Source organism: Coenobita brevimanus, chromosome 25 (assembly GCF_032717465.1).
Source record: "Coenobita brevimanus isolate Jiangsu-jjx chromosome 25, ASM3271746v2, whole genome shotgun sequence".
In the NCBI taxonomy this organism is placed as follows: domain Eukaryota; kingdom Metazoa; phylum Arthropoda; class Malacostraca; order Decapoda; family Coenobitidae; genus Coenobita; species Coenobita brevimanus.
Genome location: NC_136978.1, coordinates 7,751,112 through 7,772,146, shown reverse-complemented (window position 1 = coordinate 7,772,146; position 21,035 = coordinate 7,751,112). Strand labels below are relative to the sequence as shown.

The following is a 21,035-nucleotide window of genomic DNA, read 5'->3' as shown; positions in this document are numbered from 1 at the left end:
TGATTCATAGGCTACTAACGATAAATGTCATTTTCAGGAAGGTGTCAAGAATTAGCGAGGGGGTTTGGAATGCATCGCTCGTGATTTTTTTTTTTTTTTGGGGGGGGGGGTTACTGCAATGTTAAGAGATGTCATAGTTTTAATATACTGTATTGTACTTTGGTGTGCCGTAATACTTCTATGCATGAAAATGTGATGATTTATGCAGATTTAGAGTACAGTACAAACCCGTGTAGGTCAGACAGTTGCATAACTCAGACTGAGTTACCCCCCAATTAGTCTGAGTTACTGAGGCTTGACTGTATGGTAACCCAGCCTAGTAAATGGTTTCCTGGTATACAGGAAACCATTTGGCTTGTCACTCAGTGTAGAGTCATCTATAGGCAGAAGGAAGGGGAAAGAGTGAAGGAAAGAAAGACAAAAGAGGGAGTGTAAAGTCACCCATAGGCAGTAGGAAGTGGAAAGGATGAAGGAAAGAAAGACAAAAGAGGAAGGAAGGATGAGAGCAAAGGGCAGACACCCAAAGCAGCACTACATTGAGTGAGTGGATTAACTACAAGAATTATATCTCATTGTTTTACCTGAAAGTAGAGAGTAATTTATGTGAGGTAGGGTGGTAAGAAAGGGTAAAAGTGAGTTTTGGAAAGTTAGCAGACTAAATTGTACCATTGTACATGCAAACATATTGTGTGAGTAATACGTGTTTAATTACCACAGCCCTTTTCCAGTCCATATCAACCGTGTTCCTCAATGACTTCCTGTATTTTCGTTTAGAGGAGTTGATTTTTGATATTGACACCTTTGATGAATAGAGTTTTTACCTCGGGTGATATAGAAAACTGAAAATTTTATGGGTCATATAAAAAGATTTGGTCATATGTATTTTTTTCTCTCCTTTTACAAATTGGGCTCTTATGAACAATATGTAGGATGTTACACAGTACTCATCAGTTATTGTTGGGGATTAGGTAATATTGTGAAAAGATGAAACTTTGTCAGAAAGACAATTTGTATTGAGTAGGGATTGTAAGTAATAGCATAGTGTATAGGTTATTTTCAGTGTGTTATGGCTCATATACCTGATACAATTGTTGTATGAGGTTTCTGTCTTATCCGAAATCAGTTGCTGTTCTCACTGAAGGTAAGAATAGTATAAAAGAAAATTATGATTATGTAACAATTTATGTTGTTCTTTTATTTTCCAAATGAGACTACATAAGTAGAAAACTTGTACTTGCACTCTAGAGGTCTGTGTTCCAGGCAAGCTATATATCAGTGAAGTAAAATTAATAATTTGTACTGTCTGTTGATGTGTAGTTGAGCTGCCAGTATGTCTCCCCACCCTTATTATCCTTTTCTTTAAGATCTTGTAACAGAATTAGAAGATGAAAATTTGGACACATGTTGAGGTGGAACAATACTGTAATTAATTTTAGTTGCCATAACTGCACCAATTTCACTTTAAAAATGTTACAAGAGTGGCAGATAACACATGTCATTGCAGCATAACCTAGAGAAGAAATTGTCAGAGCTTTGAAAGATCTTGGCAAACTGGTCATTAATAATCATGGTGGATGGCAAAATTGTCTTCTTCTTTTTTGCCATCTTTTCCCACATCTATATGGGGCTGATGTGTTTGACCAGTCTTCGCCATACAGCTTGATCAGTTTGCTTTTGCCAGCTTTACAGCAAGATTCCATTCCTGATGCCAGCTTCCCCAGTTATCCAGGCTTGGGACCAGCACCAAGTTGAGCTGTCTTGCCCTCCCTGTGGCTGGCAGGAGGTTGGCAGAAATCTCTGTATTAGGGAACTAGAGGCACCTGATCATTAAGAGATTGTGAAATATAGGTCATCAATAATTATGCTGGTATTTCCCTTTATGAGATATTAACCATAGCAACTGTGTCAAAACTTAAACAGGTTTTACCGAACTATTCAATAAAAGTCAAGTAAGTCTGAATCACTCTCAGTTTGGAAGTTCAAAAACTGTCAAGAACTTATAAAAATCTTGCCAGTCTAGTCAATAATAATCAGACAGTTTGGGCACTGACTTCATTATATGGAAGCTTAGGTATGTAAAGGAATTGCAAGTCTGTTGACCACAGGTAGTCTACTTATTACCATCCCTAAAACCAGCCACATCTCTCAGGGGCGGTGGCCAGAGCAGCCGTGGTGGGCAGCCACAGAGGAACGAGGATGATGTACTCTCTGGCATCGCATCAAGTGTCATCGGAGGACTGGTTGGGTGAGTCATATCTGCATAACCTCTTCAGCCTGAAGATAAGTCTGAGGGTTGGGGTTATGATTATAGTCCATCCATCCATCCATCCATCATCCAATCCTGTGTTGCCCCATGAGGAGCGTAAGAGCCCAGGGCTAGGCAAATTGGTCCTGACATTTAAGATGAGGGTGACCAGCCTCACTCATTGCTGATTGGCTTTATGTGAGCAATAAACCTCAACCTCCCCTTGGATATAAACCTACACTGGCTCAATCCGATTGGGATGCCTTAATTACCCACTAAATCACCAGGTGCCATAATTTGGTTGTATGGTTACCACCCAGCACAGTAAATGATTTCCTGGTGTACAGGAAACCATTTGGCTTGTCACTCAGTGTAGTCACCCATAGGCAGAAGGAAGAGGAATGAATAAAGGAAAGAAAGACAGAAGAGGAAGGAAGGAAGAGAGGAATGGGCAGACACCCAAAGCAGTGTTGCATTGAGTGAGTGGATGGTGGCACCCTCTACCCCAATATATTTCTCAGGTTCATATTTACCAATGAAGTTGGAGGAGGTTATGTATGTACCTATGTTTGTCTGTTTGTTTGTGTGTCCACACAATATCTCCAATGGTTCACAATGAATTTCAATTAAATTTTGTGGAATGATGGGCCATGGGCCAAGAAAGAATTGATTAAATTGGGGCAGGGGGGATCTGGCTCTAGATCTGGAGGATCCCACACAATATCTCCAAAAGTTCTCAGTGAATTTCAATGAAATATTGTGGAAGGGTGGCCCATGGGCCAAGAAAGAACTGATTAAATTTTGTGGCGGATCTGGTTCTGAATCCCATGTATCCTGCACAATATCTCCAAAAGTTCTTGGTGAATTTCAATAAAATTTTGTGTAAGAGTGGGCCATAGGTCAAGGAACAATTGATTAAATTTGGGGGCAGATCCACTTCATATGTATTCCACTCAATATCTCCGTGGTTCTGGATCCGGATCCTTTTTAATGGCGATGGCAATTACAGAGGTATGTGCTCTCTCAGTGCTTTTTTGTCATGTTTACCATAGTGGTATATATAATTATAAATGCCTGTGTATCTTGTGAAAAATCAGATGTTACTGTATACAGTCACTACTCGTTATACGATGGGGTTACGTCAGGTTGTACGTTAATGTTTAACGATTTTATCGTAAATCGGGAGATCGAAACACATTATAAAACGGGATTACATCAACTCAGCCTCCCAAAGTCACCTATCCAAGACTGAAATAAAAATCACAACCCACCTTAATCACTTCCTGTGTCAGTCCAAGTTGCCTCCAAGACCAAAACAAACATTATCACACCAACACAGGCATTGTTACTCACGTACAGTTAATTGTTGCAACAACACAACAATCACACTTGAGTAACTTTGGCCTGGTGCTACGCAATGTATAGGCCTACTGTAGCACGATGCTTGGCTGAGAGGTGATGATAGCGGGGGGGGGGGGGGCACATGAACGAGTGGAAAAGACAGGGCTTTGAAGGGATTGTGGGATCGCAACTGAACGAAAACAATGCTCTGCACGCTGGGGCTGCCATCTTGCTTGAGACAAGCAACTGTCGCCTTGCGTGTGCCTGGCGCTTCGTACGAAATTTTCCGAGGGCAATATCATCATGGTGGGAAATTCATCGGAAATCGGATTTTGGGGTGGAACCTTTCTGTTATTGTTGTAGCGAATTATCGTATACCAAGTCAACGTAAAGCGAGTAGTGAGTGTATAAAAAATCCCATTGTATTTTAACTCATGTACTGTATAGTTCTAATTTATGATGGGAATACTGAAAGCATAAAAACCTGAACCTCATTCACAGTGGTGGTGGCGGGAGCAGTGGAGGTTCAACTCATTCAGGTGGAGCCATTGCTTCCAATATCATCGGCAAGATTGTCAGGTAAGGATTGCTGGTCATTCAGCTTCTGGAGAGATGAGTATTATTGCAAGGTGGTTGCTTTATGTATTAATGTGTATTTGCATTTACCTATTGTAGTCAGTAGCATTTACGAGTTCATATAGCATATTGTAAACTGTTGATTTTACCATCATCACACCGTTCACAGCTCCTCATTCATTCATAAGAACTTGCTGAAATATTTGTAGGATGATTCATTTTTACAAAATGCTTTTGCTTCCTCTGTCAGTAATGTTCCCCTTCTGTTGTTCTTCCATACACTGCAGTCCATAAAAAACAAAAAAACAAAACAATATCTTCCTGGTTCTGCCCACCATCAAATAATGGAAACTTTCTAGGATAACGCATTCCCCTTATGTTATCTTTCATTCCTAATGTCACTTATATTTTCTTAATTACTCACTCAACTGCTCTTGACCAAACTTTCCAGTTACGGTACACTAGTATTTCACAGTTCTATAGATCTTCCCTTTGTCTGTTTCATATTACATGTTGTCCAGGTTTGACTCCTGTTATCAGGTTATATTAAAATCATTATTTTAAAGTTCTTATTTGAAGCAGTGAATTCTTGACACGTCCTACAGTGCCTCTCAGTCAACAGTATCGTAGACTTCCTGCAACTCGGCCTTTTCAGGTTAAAGATGTTTTTTTTGTAAACTGAGTAAAATTTTGTGGGATGTTAGAATAAAAATAAAACAATCATGCCTAAAAGGGTTTATTGAGAGTGTTTCTAACCCCTTCAACAAGAGGATCTCTTTCCTTTTCTTATAGTTAGAAGTTTCAAAGAAGCCATGTTGAAAGGGTTAATGTATCATATGGTTTCAGTTTTATTATGCAGTAGTTCCAAATGAACATTATCATTGCATGTACTTCCATTATATTGTCATTGATGCTTCTTTCCTAACATAATGAACTTTTCTTCTTCATTTTTTCTCCTTCACCTGCTATTTAGTTGTCAGTTTTCCATACATTCATCAAAGTATCTTTTAGAAACTGATTTGTCAGTGTTTCTTGTTTTTCTCTTTTCCCCCAAGACTCTGTTACAGCCTTGCAGTATTCATGTCATCAACATCAACTTACTGACTTGCTTAACATTGTTCTTGTTTATAACTGTGCTTTATCTTTTTCTCCTGTAATTTGTGCTACTTATACAGTAATCCCTCTATTATCCGATGTAATAGAGCCAAAGGCATGTGCGGGTAATGGCTCCATCCGAATAATGGACTTCTCCACTGACCCCTATTTGGACATAACCTAACTTTGAAAGCTAGTGTAAAAGGCTACTACAGTACATCATACAACACTTGTTCTTGTTGTTTAATACTGTACTACTCTGTCTGGTCAAGCAGACGTATAGACCACAGCCAAGCAATTACCATGGTCAAACAGACCCATCAACCATACACAAGCAATCACTGCTGCAGGGCCCTACCCTGCAGTGACATGAAAACATTAAAAAATGGCTACACAGGATTGATACAGTGGGCACACAAAAACATAATGGTAAAATGGAATAAAATCATGGTAAAACAGAATAAAATCATGCTACACTGCAGTGAGCTAGAATAAAATCAATGTCGACACACGATTTGACCATCCCCCATTAATCTTACCCACGATCTCCCGTTTCTAAAGAGTCATGACTACCCTCTTCCTTTTCCCTGGTGGAAGGGACATCATCACACACCCTAGAAAGAGACATGCAAGGAATAGCAAGGCCAGAAGCAGGTAGGGAACAATTACAAAAACCACCATATGCACTACCATAACAACTGTCAGAGAGGATCTCTTCACTACACTGTTGCCAGGTGGGAACTGGGAACAACAGATGGAGTCTCTTGCAGATGCTGGGTGAACTACCCAGCCAGACAGGGCAGCGCCACTGGGTTATTCCCGCCAGGCCGGGTCAGAAATGTTTTCATGGCCATAATTTCCACCTGGACACAGGCATTTTGTCCAGATATTATGAAAAAATGTACAAATAATGGTTTCGAACAGCCAGATGACAGTGTCTGGTTATTGGATTGTCTGGGTAGTGGCTGTCCGGATAATAGAGAGATTACTTACTAATTTGGGACCTATAATATACAGTACCTTCTTTAGTTTAGTACAGTATTTTTATGCCAATGGCCATGCTACGTTGAGTACACCGCTTCCCATCCGATCAGCGAAGTTAAGCAACGTTGGGTCTGGTTAGTACTTTGATGGGTGACCGCCTGGGAACACCAGATGCTGTTGGCATCCCTATTTGTCAAGTGGGGTTGGTGGAGGATTAGTGCCCCTCCCTGTAAAACAATTAACTCTAAGCCTTTGGCCACCCCATTTGGGATACATGGCGTCTGGCAATGAATGAATGAAAAATTTTTATAAATGCCCGACCTTGCAGCTTTTACTGTCCTGCCTCAACACAAAAATATTTTTAGCTCATCATCTATGCTTTACGTGGCTACTAAACATATTTGATCTGTGGTGAATTCATTACCCAGTGGACCCAGTCGCCGAGTAGTGAGCTAGATGCATGGATGATATGCCTTTTTTTATGTGGAGGTATATATGATTGGTTAATGTTGAGTTTACATTAGTAGCATTTAGCACAGGTAAGTCAAGAGTGTCTTGGTTTTATATTCAGGATTTTTTAAGTTATAGATTTCTTGTATTGGATACAAGCTTTAGTTCATTTTATTGAATGTAATTATATTCATTGTTTACATTTGTGCTATATACTGTATACAGTATCTGAGATCTGTCTTGAAGAGTTTGTGGTGTGAAAATAATGTCACATGATGTGTTTTGTGTATATATAGTAGATACAGCAATAACAGGCCATGCCCTTTCCTTTCCAGAGATATGTAGAATTATGTATCAACAGCGACCTCTTTGTAACACATCTTGAGGGGATGTGTCTGTGTACAGACAAGTTTTAATTTACTTTGTACAGTAGTGTCCATGTGTGTGTGTGTGTACAGGAGGTGAAAGATTTGCCACTAACATCACAGTATGCTATATAACATGGTACAATTTCCAGTTAATGTGTTGTACAGAGTCTGACTGAAGTAAATGTTCACCCTAGCTGCAGTGCATAATTTTACTCATGTTGTCACCCGTCCATTGGAAATATGTTGAGAGTGATAGCCAAGGTGGACATCAGTGTATAGATGCCAATGCTAACATTTTTGGGCTCTGTTCATCCTGATGGTTCATCACATTATTACAATTGTGGTACCCTAAGAATAGCCTTGGTTTCCTAACATGCCAGTGCACTGCAGTCAATTAATTTTAGTTTCTTAACAGTGCTATTACATGGTACCAACAAGTCCAAAAGCCTTACTTACATTATTAACACTCAAGCAGATTGAAATACTAGGAATCCTGACTTTTCTGCATTATTTGAAACAGTAGAGACAACTTTACAGCACTAACATCAATTTCCTTGCATGCTGCATTAGTGGTGGAGATGGAAGAAGAAAGGGAGAGCCCTCAGATGACCTCATTAGCCAGATCAACTCATTTGGGTAATGTAGTTATATGTTGTTTAATGGGTCAGCAGGGATATATACCTCTGATTGTCTTGAGGGAGGCATCAGTAATATTAACATGATATCCAGAGTGAGGTATTCTAGTCCATCAAGGCAGCATCTACATTTTTGCTTCTTGGCACTGTAATAAAAGAAAAATCATTTGTCTTTGAAGTAGTTAGTAGTGACATGTGAATTAACTGCTTCCATGTGCAGTCTTCAACATTGTGACACATTGCTGTATGTAACTTACTGTTTAGGAAATTAGAGATGCTTAATTGTACACACACAATTTCCCTAATGAAGCAGAATACAACACAGTACAGTATAAGGCTCTCTTTCATATGCTGTATCTTAAATGCCCAGTCTGAGAAACATTCAGAACCTTAACCCATTAAATTAAACAATTGCAAGTTTTGGGCAGCAAGGAAGTTCAAAATATTGACACTGATCATTTACATGACATTGGCATAAATCGCATTAAAGATAGTGAAATGTCATGTGAAAATCGCTTTGACAGAGTATCAGTTACTGAACAATGTTATGTTTTGATTTAGCCATAAATAAGGAAAGTACGATATTGAAGACCATCCATCCTTTCACAATGTTTGAGAAATTGCTTATTATTTTCCTTATTTGCAGTTGAATCAAAGCATTGAATTGTTCAAAGAGTACTTGATGTTATGTCAAAGATATTTTCACACGGCTTTCATCTGTTTCAGTAGCATTTTGTGCTGATATTACAGAAATTATCAGTGTCGATATTTTAAACTTTCTTGTAGCCCAAAACTCGCAAGGTGGTCACTTGGATGCCCCTTTTTGTTTATTTTTGCCACAACCAGATGTTTTTATTCATCTTAGGAAAGGTCTATCCTTAGGTGTATGAAATCATCAAATGCCAAAAATAAAATGAAAAAGACATTCCCAGGCTCAGTGGGTTAACTTTCCCCTATACATACTGCAGTATATTGTAACAGCAATGTAAAGTTTTACTTAATCATCTGAAACTAATGTATAAATCCTGAGAGTAACATTGCCATCACTCACCTCACACTCAAGGCCAGGTCCGGCACCCCCTGGCCCCCCTCCTGGTGGGACTGGAGGAGGAATGGGGGGTCAGGGGGGCCAGGGGGGGTTGGGAGCATCATTATACAAGACCATCGCAGCTACAGCAGTTGAGGCTGTTTTTGGGTAAGGGGAGAACAGGCCACTGCTGCCTCATTTTGTTGACTTATTCTCACCGTTGCCTTAGTGCGAGTCAAGATGTATTCACACTCTTCTTTAGTTGGAGTTTAAGGCCTGTGTTCTAATCACTGAAAAGAGATTCTCTAGCACTTCTTTCTTATCACTGTATTTCAGCACATTGCATACAAGTACTGTATTCTCTTGAATGTTCTTTGTGCAGTCTGTGATGACACTGTTGTTGTGGCCTCAGTTCAGCTGCATATGAATTCAATGGACTCAGACTGAAGTTACCTTTCTTCTGCAATCCACCATCCTCCTCTTGGGGGATAGGGTGGGACATTTGTTTAGCTAAGCTGGAGAGATGTTAGATTATATGGGTTCCATCATGTGAAAGCATCCCTTTATAATATCACTTCCATCATGTGAAAACACCCCTTTATAATATCACTTCCATCATGTGAAAGCATCCCTTTATAATATCACTTCCATCTCGTGAAAGTATCCCTCTCTAGTGCCTTTGATGGCACTAAAGTGGTATACTGTAAATTGCCTGCAAGAGAATATTGAAATGTGCAAAATGAATAAGGAAGAAGTGTTAGCAAGCTTACTAATCCCAAGGTTGTTGGTGGCTTAGGATGCTTGATAACACTTCTTTAGTTATTTATTTTTGCATGACAGTAATTTTCTCCTGTAGTTACTAGTTAATTAACTGATTTTATTTTTTGTGTGTAGTACGTGTCACTATTAAAAAGTTATACAAGTAACATTCAAGTGAACATTAAGATGTCATTGAAGTTCAGTGTACACGAAACAAATTGCTTAGGATAAGATGCAAAGCAGCCTCCTGAGCTGATAAGAATACAGGCCTAAATACCTACCTCTCCATGGATTGTAGCATTTATAATTTCCTGTTAATGGTAAATGACTTCCAGAGGCCCTTATTTTCAGTGCACCTTAATTGTTTTCCCTGGTTAAAACAAATGCTGTGTTGTGTGTAAGTCTGATACCATACAGCTGGGCAATTGTGCCATTTTTTTGCTACATTTCTCACCAGTTGTTAATGTTATGAAACAACAAGTATGATTTGCATCCGTTTATTGCCTTAGACTAAAGGTGTATGTATAAGGAAAGTATAATATGAAAACAGAGTTGCAGCACAAAATAATAGCCACTGAAATATGGGAAAACATGTTGGCGCAATTGTCTCATGATCTGAGGCAATCGTGGCATAAATGCTGTTTGCCAGTGGCATGTTTTACTTTAAAACAAACTTTAAACTCTGCTGGGAACAGAATATTGTGAGGTATTAGAAAATCATACAGTTCTGAGAACAGAACATTGTGAAGTATTTGAAAATCATGTAGAATACTTAGAATCAATGTTAAATCTAACGAAAATGTATTGACAGCATCAAAGAGTAAAAAATTTAGCCTGCAGTGAAACCCTCAGCACCAAAAATGTCTGATTATGAGTCACCTTCACAAACTTAGGTTTCTTTAAAAACAATCTGTGTAATAACAATGTCTGGGACATGAGGCTTCTTGAAATTGGAAGCTCAGGCTGCATATTCTGCGATTGTTAAAAAAAAAAATAAAATAAAATCCCATGCACCCATGCAATGTTTTTTGGCTCAGTTGAGCTCTATAATGATATTCTTTGCTATGACATGTACCTTGATCCACACTAGCACTTTATCACCCTTTTCCATCTCTCAGTTGGGGCTTGCGAGTCAACACCATCTTACTGGTTACTGCTTGAATTTACTTGTAAATGAACAAAACACATTAGCTAGTTGTTTTCAGTATGTGAAGTATGTTCACAAAACTTATTACAGGTATTGCCATTACATTAATTGGTCATGTCCCATTGGTGCATATGAGGGACTACATGCCATTTGCTTAAATCTGTAAATTCACATGATTGCCATAACGTACCTTACTGTCCACAGTTACTAACACCATTTTGAAGTATGCAGTCTGCTTTATTCATTTCGCACCAAGTTTTAGCATTTCCAACAAATATTTTTGTAAAAAATTGATGAAAAACATTTTCCTTTGAAAAGAGAACTAGGGATTATGTAGAACATTGAGTAGTAAATAGATTCAGAATGGCTGTATTTAAATAAGTATTGCATATTTTGGGGCAGCCATTGTATAATGGACACTTTCAGGTGTTTGACAATCACTGTACCCCAGACTTGGCGTTATTACCCTGCTGTATGGTATATTTTGTGAGTTTGATTTTTTCCAGGATTTCAAAATTTCATGGTGCTATATTGTAACATTGTACTAATAATGATTTTTTAATATTTTATTATGTAGAAGAGGGTAATATTTTGAGTACATTCTGGTGAAAGTGAAGAAATTTAAAATATACAGTATCTGTTTTCACAGACAGCCACAGAAAGTTCCTCTAGTAATGTAGACATTACATATACCTTAACAGGAAGTCCTCTTTGTAAGTCACCATATTTGACATTTTTATTGTCAACTGAGTCCATTTTAACCCCTAAACTGCGGGGTTGTTTTTGCTTGACGCGTGTCTCGCGGGCATACTCGCGCTCCAATAGATTTTCTAAAAATATTTGCCAAAAATCAGTTATTAGTCCTAGAATATTAAAATTACATATGCCTATGGCACATACCTTCAGCTTTCTCCTGGGATGTTTGTTGAGCCTTCGTCGAGTACCGTAGGACTTGTGGAGACCTCTGAAGTTGGGTAACGAAGTCTCCACTTTACACTTCCTGACAACCCGTAATATGATTACCACAGCCTGATATTATCACTAGAAACACTATTCTATGATTCTCAAGTAGTTTGGAATCCATACTCCAAAAAAACAAACACTGTGAAAGCAATGAAAATTACGAGCGCGTATGACCTTCCCACTTGCACTCGTTCGCTGCTGGTGTTCTGTCATTTATTGTTCATAAAAACACTCACAGTTTATATTTCTATTACTATGTAACACTTATATATATCTACAGTCTTTATCCATAAGTTTCCTTCAGTAATAGTAGTTTATTGTCACTGTAGGCATTCAATTTCTCTTTCAGTAAAATACGTAGCATTCACTTTCTCGTCCTGTATACTAGCATTGAGAGGGAATCTGTCACTTTCACTTCCACTTTCATAACTCATAGTATTCATACATGCTAGAGTGAAACTTTCACTTTCATTACTCTTAGTATATATACTCGTATTCTTATATTACTACTGTACTCATTTATATTTCTATTTACATTCTCTATTTTACTTACATTATTTACATTTCTATTTTATTTACACTATGTTATGCACTGTCACTTGCAGTAACTTATGAAACTATTTTCCACTGTTCACTTATATTTACATTCATTGCTTTTACTTGCTGTTTACACATTATTTACATTTCCACTTGCACTGTTTTACTCATCAGAAAGATCGTAGTCACTGTCTATCATTTTCATTGACAAATTATCCAGTTGACGTTCCACAGCAGTCACTTAGCCCTTTACCCCTTTCCACGCGAGGTTTAGTAGGGGGTAGAGGTCACAGGGCCCTTTGCATGGGGCTAAAAAGTGGCGGAATTGGACAGGCGCAAATCCGACGTGGTTTCACCTTGAAAGACGACAGTAAACTGAATACAGTGTGGTGGCCTAGCCGCCTAGGGGGAGTGCAGTGCTGCCCATGTCAGCGTGGTGACAGCTGCTAATATATACGCTATGAAATGATTGGCAGGAAATCTAGACAATACATAATAAATTAGGTAGTTCCAGGTGAATGTAAATATCACTTAGGCTTCTCCCTTCCTTTCTTATATATATTATTGTTACAAGAATAGATTATACAGCATATTTCAAGGGGAAATAAACAGCGAAAATTAGCGAACAAGTGCACGTGAGGTGTTGTCAGGTGATAATTAGCCAATTCCAGGTGTATGGCACTATCACTTACCTTATTTCTTTTTGGTATATATTATTTGGTATAAGAATAAGGCATAGGGTTTATTTCAATGGATGAAATCAGTGGAAAATTCCAGGGGAGATTTACTTAGTGTAGCACGGCCGGGCAGGCGAGAGGAGAGGGTAATGGAGGGGAGGTAGGGAGGGGAGTCAAGAACGGGGAGAAATGGCTAGATTGTCAACAATGGATAGGAGTACTGATGAGATTAGGAGTGCTGACTAGTGTTGGACATTGGCAGTACTGATAGATGATACAAGTCACCACTTGAAAGCCCGGGCGAATTCAAAATAACACAGAATCACAAAAGTGACTCACCGCGATATGATCCCTTGCTCCCAAGCGTCACAAAAGTGACGCCCCGCGGTTGAGGGGTTAAATACAGAAAATAGCTTAAAGTTTCACTGCCATAACTGAAGCTTTGATTTGTCAGTTCCCCCAATGTACAGCATGAATTGAATGGGAAAAGTTGTGATATTGTGGAACACGTCCTTGACTGAATGAGGACTACCTGTTCCCTGCATGTTTCATCCCTCACCTCACACTGCACGTGAGTTCCTGCTAGCAGTATTAATCCTGTACCTTCATCCATGGACATACTGTGACATTTTCATAAGCTGTTAAATGTACAGTATGAGTGGATCTGTAGTTGGTAGTTGCTTCTGTTTACATGCGTATTGGATTTCTCATTAAAATTCTTAAGGGAAACCAAATTATCATCCAGAATTCACTTCTTATATGGCAGAATAATTGATTAATTGTGTGACAGCATGGTTTTTATGTAATACTGTACTTCAAAAAATTTTCACCTAGGGATTTCTTGCACATTTCTTCATGATTGTGCTTTGCTGTGCAAAAGGTTTTAAATTTGAAAATGACAGGGCTATAGTCATCTGATCTGAAACACTGATTAATTCATATTGATTGATCAGGAAAATTTTATTACATGTTTTAAATAGGCAAGACTACTATACTTGGAAGTTGAAATGTCTCGGTTACAGAAGATCCTTTTTATGATATGATGAAAGGTATGAAGTGAAACCCAGGAATCGTAGAACTTTTATACAATATAATAATCCGATCACATAGTAGCGTAATATTAAACATGATTACTGAGTGGGAACAGTTGCTCGATAAAGAATCAGTTACTGGAGAATCGCATGTGTCTCAAATTTCAGTAATTATCTTTCACTTAATGTCAAATTGTTGAATCATTGAGTTTCTGGAGTACTGTATGCAGAATGACCAGAGCCCTGTCCATAGAGTGAGGGTGATCGTAAACTTTGTAATGTGAAAGTTAGAACCTGCTGTATGATATGGTAGCAGAGTGTGAATCTGTGGCAGCAAAAGAACATAGGGAGTTCTTATGTATGCTAAGGTGTTCAGACTGTTGGCAAGGAGAGTCAAGGTTCTTGGAGCAGTTCATATTACTAATTCAACAAATAAAACTGAATGAAAGTAATTTGAGTACAGTATATATATAGTGCTGTTTGATAAATGTCTAAAGCTGATAAATCACCATTTTGCCGCACATCAGGATTGTGTATATGTATGGTTTCTGTAATCACATGCCAGCATTTTGTCTGATCTGACCTCACAAAGAAGGACATGTTTAGATCTTAAATATGCTAACTGTATTTACCAGCTCCTGATGAACAACAAAGTGTATGCTTATGAATAAACTCTGAAATGGTAGTCTGCAAATTACTAGCCAATATTAAGAGTATTGTACAGATTTGATTGGACACTACTGTTCAGTATTAGTGTGAGTAAGACACCAAGCTTTTGCAGATTGCACTGTATGATACTGAGATCCTGGTAACTTCAAGAAAACAGTTGTTTTACATTTGTTTCATTCATTCATTCATCGTCTAATTCAGTGTTGCCCCTTGAAGAGTGTAGGAGCCTGGGGCTAGGCAAGTTGGTCCTGACATTAAGATGAGAGTGACCAGTCTCACTCATCCCTGAGTGGCACTGTGTGAGCAATAAACCCCAATCACCTCTTGGATATAAACCTGCACCAGTCTGAAAGATTGCAGGGGAGGGGACTACTTCAAGAATATAGTATTGTGCAGTCCGGTCAGATCTGTATAATATATTGTGCAGTAGTCATGGAGCAAGCCAGATCATGTTGATACATACTGTAAATGCATAGCTTGGTAAAAATTTAGAAGTTAATAAGTTGTCTAAGAAAAACTTTGAGTTTCGGTATGAGTGGGGAAAAAAACAAAAAAAAACATGAAAACTGCAAGAGACAAGAGCATTGAATATCTCCAATATACTGTGTAATTGATTAATTAGAACCTAAAAAAAAAAGACTGAACACATTAGCCAACATATTGTTATGCAGCATACTGAAGTACAGGTCACAAGTGTATGTGTGGAAAATGTAGAGGACAGCATTGTATAAAATGTTTTGGAGACTTCGTGCTTTTGTTTCTTGTTAGCTTTTAACAATGGTATGATATAATAAAAACAACATCTAAGATTTATATTTTCGTTTAGTTCACAAAAACAACAACTAAGATTCATATTTTCAGTCAGTTCACAATTTTGTAACAATATTTTGGCATGGTGAAGATAAAGAAAATAGAAATGTTTTTGTATGCTATTGTTTATCAGCTAAAAGAAATGACAGTATGAAGTCCTGGAGCTGCAGAAAGAGAGAGAAAGAGAGAAAAAAGTGAATGAAAAGATACGTGGGTTCCCCATCACATGTTATGGCCACAAGAGATGAAGCAATTAACTAAACTCTCTCCCTTTATCTGACCTGACCTGATCTGTGGCAGCAACAAGCTTGGTCAGGGTGTGGTGGGTGACGTGGTGAAGGCGACATCTACAGATGTGCTGGCAGAGGTTATGGAGGGAGCAGTGTGAGTGACTTATGGTCAGGCCAGGAGAAGGGAAGGCCAAGTGAGTGGTTCCTGTATGGCGCAGTTATTAATCCCTGAAGTCCAGAGATGTCCATCTTAAGTGTAATAGAATTGTATGGCATTACAGTAGCCAGAACAAAATTAAGACATACCCAGGCTGAAAGGGTTACTGATTTTTTTTTTTTTTTTTTTTTTTTCCCCCCCCCACAGGTAGAGGACATTTTATCTGCCGTAAGCTTAATCAGGTCGTCTAGTGTTAACCAGAATTAAATGGAAACAGTAGGCCTGGGCTAAAGAGGCTTTGAAGTATTTTTCTTAACTAGTTCAGCCCAAGGATTGTCCTTTGCATATTCTTGCTGTTTAAAAAAAAAAAAAAAAAAAAAAAATGTAGGGGAGATTTTTCATACAGGATTTTTTTTTTTTTTTTTCCATCAATAGAGGAGATCTTTCCTAAGTTAAGTAAAATGGTCTGGAAGCAGTGTGATTGAAATAACATGCAGTATTTATTTTGAAAGAATTATCGTCTCCACATTTTTTTATGCTGGCTGCGTACAGGCGGCTAAACTTGGCTTAGAAAGGACTGATGGGAAAATAATCTGCTCAGTACTGGAAAGAAAAATGTTAACCACTTCAGTCTACTCAGTTCCGGAATAATGTTAACCACTTCACTTCAATGATGCCTTCTTTCATTTGTGTCTACTACAGTTCATATTATTCAGTATAGGGGAGACTTCTCATAGTGAAGAGGGGTCAGAAGTTATCTCAGTCGGCCATCTCTCCTCAGCTGAGTAAAAATGTCCTGAAATAGCAAAAATGAAATAGAAAAAGCATAATCTTGACAAAGGGTTAGGATTGTGAATGCTGCTCCCCAAAGGTAATGAAACAGATGGGATCTGCTGTTACTGGAATCCAGTATCATGACTTCCCTTCTCCTGGTAAGCTCTTCGATTCCTCACTATTGATAGTTTGCTGCCATTTGTTTTACAGCACTGGATTACTTCTCTTTGTAATTGCAGGACTGGAGTTGTATTACCAGTATACCCTCAGTATAGGTCACTCCTTTTTATTATATTGCTATTAGATCTACAGTAAGCTCTAGAATACAGTGTTTCCATTTCAAAGTATCATTCTTACCTCTAAAGATGATTTGTCATTTTCCCCTTATCTATTGCACTATTTGTATGAAAAAAGGTTTGATGTTTTGGAACACATCTGTGACTTATAATGAGGACTGCTTGTAATTTGTTTTGAAGTTTCATTGTGTATATTACCTAATTATTTTTTTTATTTAGTTCGTTATACAGCATTTTCTTCGTAGTTGGACTTACAGACATTTGTAACTTTTTTTTTGTTATTTTGCATTTGTCATGTTAAGCTGTTCAGTGCAAGTTGTTAACCCATTCACTCTGATAATGTATTTCATAGAATGTTCTTCCTCCCATCAAGTGGCCTAAGAGAGATTGTTTGGACTAGAAGAAGAGTTTTATATCACCTTATTTAATGACTTCCACATAGGAGATCCTTCTTGTTCTGTATAAAACTCTCTGGAGGTAGCAAGAATAAACTAATGTCATCAGATTCAAAGGGTTAAGTTTGATGTGTTGATGTGAAAATAAAATGGGTGGCAAGGGCAGCTGTAGGGGAGGTGGAGGCTGCATTAAAAATGAAATATTCTTGCCTGACGTTTCTGTGTATTTGTGCTTTAAAACTTATTTATCAAAGTGCACAAGTGTATAGTTATCAGAATCTCAAGCAAATTACTGTATTAGTATTTGTAAAAGATATCTAATTTATTTTCACTTCATGTCAATTTTGCATGTACCATACATGTAATTTGTACTTTATTTGTATTTATTGAAAATGCATGTGGAAAGCCTAACCAAGAGTATGTTTGCTTTACTGTATTTCTGTCGGACAGAAATTCGGTAAAGCTTTCATGTCAGTAATTGGATGAACATTGTTGTATTCAGCTAATATGGAATGCATTTTGTAAATTTATATGTACTGTGTGAGAAACAAATATCTTCCCAATCTTATCAAGGTTAAGATAATGAGAATCTGAGTCTAGCCAGTCTGTTAACCAAATCATGGAAAGATAGTTGTTTCATTGACTACCATTTTTTTTCTTTTTCTTAGCATGAGTTGATGTATTTTGTTAAAAGTGCATTTTTTACTGCACTGAAGTTATTTGTTGTTTTTCTTGTCTTATTTGTGTATAGCATGCAGTTGTTAGAAGGTTAATCACTTTATTGTTTATTATTCTGGACTGCATGATTTTCTGACATTATGCACCTTTCATTTGTGAACAAGACCCAAGAAGCAGGATGGATTTGATGAACCAAGAAAGAAGAGGAACACCTTCATCAAGATGTTCAGTTTTATACAGAAGAGCAGAGGGAACCATTTTTCATTTTCTGTTTTGGGACATTAGACTCTGACTATGGACATTTCATCACTGACTTGAGACGTAACAGATGACATGCTTTCTCTGCTTTTCAGATTTATTCTTATATTTTTCATACGATTATCACATCACATCACATCATTGAGTCCTCATGTATTATCATGTTTAGCTAAATTTGAAGAGCAAGATTGAAATTATGTGTAGTATATCTCTGAACATTTTTCTCAGTCTAGCACAGTAGTTCCTTTTTTATGTCATTTATGTCCTTTAGTTATTCAGAAGCAGTTATGTTGGTGGTTCCAAACTTTATTTGTTACCTTAAGATGCATTTCTGGTCATATCTTTTTGTGCTTTTATCTTCAAGTTCTTTTCTAGGTCAGAATTACAGTAGCTCCCACTCCAGCTCCTTTTTAACCAAAATCAGTGTCTTGTTTTGTTTGGACCCTGTTCAGCTTCTGATATACGGTAAACCCTCTCTAATTCGAATCCGAATAATTCGGAAATCAGTTAATTTGGATCTTTTTTTACCACCAGACAAATAATGTCAATTCAGATAGAAATTAAAATTAAGCGAGACATCCAAAATGGGTTCCAGTGATAAGTGGATGTGAAAAGTTTTTGTATTGAAAAGTGTAGTAATGAATGCAATTTTTAAGAACTGTACAGTACCTTCATTACAGTTAATTGTACTGTACTCTACTGCTGTGTTGCAAGACTTCATTATCAAGGTTTGACACTATTTTTTTATTGTATTGTGCACTCTTTGAGTATAAAGTAATAAAATTCTGTACCGTTCAATGTTTTTGAGAAAAAGCCATGTTTTAATGAGCGTGGGTGTGATTTGGGGATAGGGGCAAGCATGAGCTCCAATTATTCGGATTTTTGGATAATTTGATGTGGGGTTTCCCCCAATTAATCTGAATTATAGAGGGTTTACTGTATTCTTTGTTTCTTCAGGCCCTGTTCAATGCCCCTTATTTTCATCTGGCTTTCTGTATAATTGTGTGTGTTAGTCAGACCCTTGCACATAAGGTTCGCTACACTACATGAAAAATCTAACTTGAATCCTGATTGGGTTGGTGCAGGGGGGCGCGTTTCACCACCAAAGAGGATGGAGAGGTGGTGGAGAACCTGACCCAGAGCCAAGTTGATCCCTCGAAGACCCGCATCTTCCCCTCAGCTGGTCAGTCTCCTTGCTCTGGCTCCTGAGATTTTTAATCTTTACTTGATGCCTACAGTACAAGGATGTCATTTCTATTCATGCTACCATCAAATGATGTATTTCATCATAGGGAGAACCTCAAATAGTGAAGGTGTTGATGAAAGCTGCATCTGACCCGTCCAGTTGAAAAAGTTTGTTGTAAACTGAATAAAATTGTCTGAAGGTAGCAGGAATATTCTAAAAATGATGTTCTCTGGCTGTTAGGATTAATTTCATGAGGCAGGAGCTGGCTGTTACTCTTACATGTACTTAAGGTAACTGAAGCCTTTAGATAGTCAATCTTTTCATGTATTGCTTTTGTAAATGTGCTCTTTTATATACTGTATATATATATATATATATATATATATATATAAATCTTCCATTTAGTCAGTGCCAGTTAATGCTGAATGCTGATAATTTTCATGTATACTTAATCCCTTCACTTTGAAAGTTCCCTCCAAAGCTGGCCAGAATGATATGGGGATGGCAAGATTTAAGTTTAAAGAAAAGAAAAAAAAAAATCAGTACCGAGAGACTTAGTATGTCTTAATTATGTCTAAATCCTTCACTACAAGAAGTCTGCTATAGAAATTGTGTCTAAATCCTTTTATACATGAGGTCTGCTATATTGAATCAACTCTGATTGGTTGCAGCAATAAAAAGAAAATGCACTGAAGGGGTTAAGGTAATTTCACCAGATTAGTATCTTTTCGGTGCTTGGGAGTCTGTCAGTATTTCAAAGTAGTCTTTCAGCCAATACCACCTATCTGCAAGCACTGTACTTGGGTTATTCTTTTGTTACTGTTTTTCTTTGTCTTTCTTATTTCTATTTTTTTAAATTTTAGTGCCTGAATAATATTTGTGTGATAGTCTTCCTGGGCTGTTTCCACTCCCTTTTCAGTATAGACTTCCTACCACTCTGGCTTCCTCTGTTCTGCTCTGTTTCTTATATGCTGTAATTCTCTCTCTCTCTCTCCCCCAAGTAAAAATTCATTCATACTCTATTGTACTGTAATTTGCTTTTCTTTAATGCTGAGTAACTTTTCTTAAAATTTTTCTGTACACTATTGTACTTGCTTTCTGTGTACTTCATCCAGTTTCTGCCTTTCTTCATTAGTGTAGTGGTGTATTGTAATGAATCACATGTCACTAAAACACACCAAAGCACTAACTATGCCTTCACATTCTTTCACTTGGAGTCTTCACTGTCCCCATATAGGTGTATGAAGACCTCATTTTGATATCATTAGGAGTGATGTAGATATAAGATTTCCTCATTCATCAGTTCCTCCCCACCCACACAGGTTCCCTTCAACAATCGTTCTGGGAACGTCACTTTAAGGGCGGTGTGTACATTGGTTATAGTATCACAGTAACTAACCACCCACATCACTACATGTGTTGCATTGCATGTGTAGCTTAAGTAATGTCAGCAGCATGAAGATGAATGTTCATGATTATCTGTATGATATTCTTTTCATTCCACCATACTAAGGCCATAACTTGGCAAAAACAATTGTTGGAACATAACTACCCAGACATAAGTCAGTTGTTTGAATACAAAATGTGGGATTTACAAACAGGATATGATGACAAAGTATGGAAAATCTAAGTCTTTGTCTCTTTCACTAGGATGTTGTAATTTTTTAAAGCATTCTTAGCTTATATCAGCATTGGAAAAGCTTTTTGAACTTGAGAAGGTAGATATAGCCTTCATTAAGCTCTTCAC

At 37.7% G+C, this 21,035-nt stretch overlaps 1 protein-coding gene and 1 non-coding gene across 2 annotated transcripts in view; both read left to right on the top strand.

Annotated features, from left to right (window-relative positions):
• LOC145393857 (calpain-A-like) overlaps positions 1-21,035 on the top strand; it is a 214,627-nt gene that overhangs the window by 32,393 nt on the left and 161,199 nt on the right. The window contains exons 12-18 of the mRNA XM_080267913.1: positions 2,150-2,245; positions 4,088-4,165; positions 7,630-7,695; positions 8,758-8,889; positions 15,615-15,698; positions 19,188-19,285; positions 20,611-20,652. Of these exons, the coding sequence (XP_080124039.1) occupies positions 2,150-2,245; positions 4,088-4,165; positions 7,630-7,695; positions 8,758-8,889; positions 15,615-15,698; positions 19,188-19,285; positions 20,611-20,652 (596 nt within the window). The remainder of the gene's footprint in view (positions 1-2,149; positions 2,246-4,087; positions 4,166-7,629; positions 7,696-8,757; positions 8,890-15,614; positions 15,699-19,187; positions 19,286-20,610; positions 20,653-21,035) is intronic.
• Positions 6,306-6,424, top strand: LOC145393922 (5S ribosomal RNA). The gene has a single exon (XR_013896274.1). It is a non-coding gene; the product is annotated as a 5S ribosomal RNA (ribosomal RNA).